Source organism: Haliotis rufescens, unplaced genomic scaffold, assembly GCF_023055435.1.
Source record: "Haliotis rufescens isolate VD_foot unplaced genomic scaffold, xgHalRufe1.0.p SCAF_15, whole genome shotgun sequence".
Taxonomy (NCBI): Eukaryota; Metazoa; Mollusca; class Gastropoda; order Lepetellida; family Haliotidae; genus Haliotis; species Haliotis rufescens.
In genome coordinates, this window is record NW_025963835.1 from 1,049,546 (window position 1) to 1,054,623 (window position 5,078).

The window sequence follows — 5,078 nt, forward strand, 5'->3', positions numbered from 1 at the left end:
ACAGTTGACTGCGACCTTTTTCGATGATTCCTAATATACAAAGCGGAAATAACGTCACATTTATTTTGTTTCTCAACATGGACATACCACCCTTTCCAACTCATTGCAAGAAAGGCGTACATTCTTATACCAACATTAGATTGTATGATGATATCTTGATCTGGAAAATCAGCTATACAATTTGAATACAGACTTACTCAAGTCATCGCCAGGACGTGTGTCATCAACCGAGCACATGTTCAAAGTCTATGTCCGTGACCGCCTAGTAGCTTTTTTTCATACAAAACCTTGATGTGTATTGTGATCTTGATTCCCTTTGCAGCCATCAGCTTGTGGTCCGAATGGACTGATGAAGGATCTTGCTCAACGACCTGTGGTCAGGGGACACAGATGCAATCACGCGACCGGACCTGTACCAATTCGACCTGTTGTCCGGCCAACTTGGAATTAAGCCAGACTCAAAATAACACGTGTGAGATTTGTCAATGCCCAAGTGAGTAGGAAAATTCTTTGTACAAAGTAATAAATGGGGAAACGTGTATGGTATGTAAAGCAACCAAAACACAGTTTCTCAGCATGTCGATTGATATGATTAATGTACAACGCCGATATAACATCACATTTAGTTTGTTTCTCCATAAAATCAAATCCTCATGACATACCACCCTTAACAATACTGAGAGGACATAGCAACTATTTGCGATGTTTTGCCTAGAAATCCAACTAAAACACTGAGGCAATCATCAGGGATATGTACATATATGAGTGAGTGAGTGAGTGAGTGAGTGAAATTTAACGTCACATCGGCAATATTTCAGCCATATCGTGACGAAACAGTTGACTGCGACCTTTTTCGATGATTCCTAATATACAAAGCGGAAATAACGTCACATTTATTTTGTTTCTCAACATGGACATACCACCCTTTCCAACTCATTGCAAGAAAGGCGTACATTCTTATACCAACATTAGATTGTATGATGATATCTTGATCTGGAAAATCAGCTATACAATTTGAATATAGACTTACTCAAGTCATCGCCAGGACGTGTGTCATCAACCGAGCACATGTTCAAAGTCTATGTCCGTGACCGCCTAGTAGCTTTTTTTCATACAAAACCTTGATGTGTATTGTGATCTTGATTCCCTTTGCAGCCATCAGCTTGTGGTCCGAATGGACTGATGAAGGATCTTGCTCAACGACCTGTGGTCAGGGGACACAGATGCAATCACGCGACCGGACCTGTACCAATTCGACCTGTTGTCCGGCCAACTTGGAATTAAGCCAGACACAAAATAACACGTGTGAGATTTGTCAATGCCCAAGTGAGTAGGAAAATTCTTTGTACAAAGTAATAAATGGGGAAACGTGTATGGTATGTAAAGCAACCAAAACACAGTTTCTCAGCATGTCGATTGATATGATTAATGTACAACGCCGATATAACATCACATTTAGTTTGTTTCTCCATAAAATCAAATCCTCATGACATACCACCCTTAACAATACTGAGAGGACATAGCAACTATTTGCGATGTTTTGCCTAGAAATCCAACTAAAACACTGAGGCAATCATCAGGGATATGTACATATATGAGTGAGTGAGTGAGTGAGTGAAATTTAACGTCACATCGGCAATATTTCAGCCGTATCGTGACGAAACAGTTGACTGCGACCTTTTTCGATGATTCCTAATATACAAAGCGGAAATAACGTCACATTTATTTTGTTTCTCAACATGGACATACCACCCTTTCCAACTCATTGCAAGAAAGGCGTACATTCTTATACCAACATTAGATTGTATGATGATATCTTGTTTTGGAAAATCAGCTATACAATTTGAATACAGACTTACTCAAGTCATCGCCAGGACGTGTGTCATCAACCGAGCACATGTTCAAAGTCTATGTCCGTGACCGCCTAGTAGCTTTTTTTCATACAAAACCTTGATGTGTATTGTGATCTTGATTCCCTTTGCAGCCATCAGCTTGTGGTCCGAATGGACTGATGAAGGATCTTGCTCAACGACCTGTGGTCAGGGGACACAGATGCAGTCACGGGACCGGACCTGTACCGATTCGACCTGTTGCCCGGCCAACTTTGAATCAAGCCAGACACGAAATAATACGTGTGAGATTTGTCCATGCCCAGGTGAGGAGAAGTTGTAAGTAAAACAGTTACATTGTGCTATGCAAGTAAAATACGTTGGCTGCACGTATTGATTAATAACTTATAACCAACGAAGAGAGACCTGACTTTGTGTTTTCCGCTATGGTCTACGGCAAAGATAGTACTGCATACTGATAGTAGAAATCACCTGCGCACCATGGCAAGATGTCGACCCGGCAGCTACATGCATGGATATGAAATGTATAAGGGAGTATAGCGATATCCACTTTACAGTCACAGAATCGGCCACCACAATCTTACTGGGATTTATAAAGGTTGTGTGGTATTAACATTATGTCAGGTCCACGTATGGATGGTGACATTTATTAGGGAGTATAGCGATAAGAGTTTTTCAGTCCCAAAGGTGGTGGTGAGGTGAAATGGGGTTGCGTCCAAGATTATTGCACTTATATAGCGACGTGCATGCACGTGTATGTGTGTGTGGCTGCTTGTACTAGTCCGGACTGATGCCGATTTATAGTGCTAGCTCACTGAGATACCATGCCGCAGTTTAACATGAATACCCCACTCAGACACAGTATACTGACCCTGAGCCGACCAGTCCTTGTTTTAGCCCCTTAATGCCGAGCGCCACACAGGGCAACAACAAGTACCATCTTTTAACGTCTTTTGGTATGACGCGGCTGGGGATCGAACCCCGGGCCTTCCGCTCTCCGGGCGGTCCCTCAGTCCCAAAGCAAAGAAACGCAAGGCAATACGGGGGGTAATCGGCAACCTCAATATAAACGGGATTTATGAAGGTCATAAGGGTCATGTCGCGAGTGTCAGCAAGAAATGGTGTGGGCAACCCATTTTCAGAAATCATGATTCGAACTTTGCAATCGATCAATACTTGCTGTACGAAGGCTACAAATAGACTTTCGATTTCCAAAACTTCTTGTCTTGATTTCATATTCAGTGATCGGCCCCTGGTGCCCGTGGGGTAATACTTGTCCGTGTTCAGTGACGTGTGGACGTGGAACACAGAGGCAGGCTCGCAATCGGGCCTGTGTTAATACTTGCACGCCCCCTGACTGTATTAAACGTGAGGAGAGAACGGTCACTTGCACTCAAGCCCCGTGTCGTAAGTACAAAAAAACCCTTGTGCTTCAATGTCCTTCCTTGAAAGGAGGAGCTAAAATACAAATCCAGCAAGTCCGGTGAACAATGTGTTATTGTGAAACCAAAGTAAAAATGAACGTTTTATAATAGAAACCCCAATCACTCAACACCCCTCCACAACAATCAATGGTCGGTCATTATGTTTATGGCTAAATTCTATAGCTTACTATAGGTTCCTTCTAAAACCGTTGAAATGTCTGGAGCAGTGTAAACAATCACTCTAAAGTCATTCTGCAAATGAACAAGTGAACAGTCATGTATCGCACATTTGTTACATTTGACCACTTTCTAAATGGCATTGTGTATTCATTGTTTGAAACTGTCTAAAAGTAAACCTACTGTCAACAGTTTTGTATGTATATAACTGAAAACTGAAAGGTTACCTTTGAGTAATTTCCAAACAACCAAAATCAGTCACAGTTAATCTTTCTGATCTGATATCGTAACAATGTTCTGGTTATTATGATAACATGTACGTGTTCGTACAAGTACATTTAATATGAAAAACAATTGCAAGTCGAGACTCTGGATAGAACGATAAGTACCCAGCAACCTGTACTTATCGTGAGCGGCGACTAAACGAATCGGACGGTTAGGATCGGTGACTTGGTTGAAAGCATATCAACGTATCGCATCACAAATAATTGGATCGGTGCTCATCATGTCAATCACTGGAATGTCTGGTACAGACTGGACCATAACTGCCCGTCGTCATATAACTGGAATATTGCTGGATGCGGCGTTGAACAACAGACCTTTTCTTTTGCAGATACTGCTTGGACGACATGGAACAGATGGTCAGGAGCGTCGACATGGAACAGATGGTCAGGAGCGTCGACATGGAACAGATGGTCAGGAGCGTCGACATGGAACAGATGGTCAGGAGCGTCGACATGGAACAGATGGTCAGGAGGGTCGACATGGAACAGATGGTCAGGGTCGACAAGGAACAGACGGCGAGGGTCGACAAGGAACAGACGGCGAGGGTCGACAACGAACAGACGGCGAGGGTCATGGCGGCGTAGATTTTATTGGGGATAAAAACGTAAACGTTAGTAGATAAAAAAATGTTATGTGGTTGTTTTGTGCTACCCCAGCACAAATGCAACGTACATATATGTATAAATATGTATATCTGTCGATGATGAGGATAAAACTGATGGTCGTGATGATAAGGACATTGACATCAAGGCATAACATTTCTTATACTTTTCGGCCCGTCAGGATTTGAGGTAAAAGCGTAGGTCCCAAGCAACCTTATTGTTGTAAGATCGACTAAATAGATCGGGTAGTTTGGCTCGCTGACTTGATAAATTACATCTCGTATCTCAATTACGTGGATCGATTGTCAAGATATCAAACTGGACGATTTACAGTCCATGGGAGTACTGCTAAATGCGGCGTTAATAATCAAACACACAAACCTATGTTTGAGGCATAGTAAGCAGGCGCGTGAAATGAGACTGCTTCAAGACTTTGTTGGAATTTGACTGTTGACTCATTTTCCTACGAGGCCTACGTCACAAAGATAACTGACATTAGATATTATTCTTCCATGGACATAGACCCGTGAAGATCCGGGGTAGAATAGGTCTTCAGAAACCCATTCTTGCAGTAAAAGGCGACTGTGCTTGTCGTAAACGGGATCGGGAGGTCAGGCTCGCTGACTTGGTTGATGCATGTCACTGTATCCCGATTGCGTAGATCGATGCTCATGATGTCAGTCACTGGACTGTCTGGCTCAGACGTGATTATTTACAGACCGCTGTCATATAGCTCGAAT

General features: G+C 42.7%; 1 protein-coding gene across 1 annotated transcript; it reads left to right on the forward strand.

Moving 5' to 3' along the window:
• Positions 1 to 467: 467 nt before the first annotated feature.
• Positions 468 to 4,336, forward strand: LOC124142167 (adhesion G protein-coupled receptor B3-like). The gene is made up of 5 exons (XM_048395948.1): positions 468 to 493; positions 1,156 to 1,326; positions 1,985 to 2,155; positions 3,093 to 3,257; positions 4,065 to 4,336. The coding sequence occupies exons 2-5, from the start codon at positions 1,224 to 1,226 to the stop codon at positions 4,334 to 4,336; spliced, it is 711 nt and encodes a 236-aa protein (XP_048251905.1). The 5' UTR covers positions 468 to 493; positions 1,156 to 1,223.
• The last annotated feature ends 742 nt before the right edge of the window (positions 4,337 to 5,078 follow it).

Bases quoted from the DNA above. Each gene is read 5' to 3' on its own strand.
- LOC124142167 (XM_048395948.1), top strand. From the start codon at position 1,224: ATGCAATCACGCGACCGGACCTGTACCAATTCGACCTGTTGTCCGGCC. The intron at 2,156-3,092 runs GTGAGGAGAAGT...TTTCATATTCAG, and splicing joins TGAGATTTGTCCATGCCCAG to TGATCGGCCCCTGGTGCCCG. The intron at 3,258-4,064 runs GTAAGTACAAAA...TTTCTTTTGCAG, and splicing joins TTGCACTCAAGCCCCGTGTC to ATACTGCTTGGACGACATGG.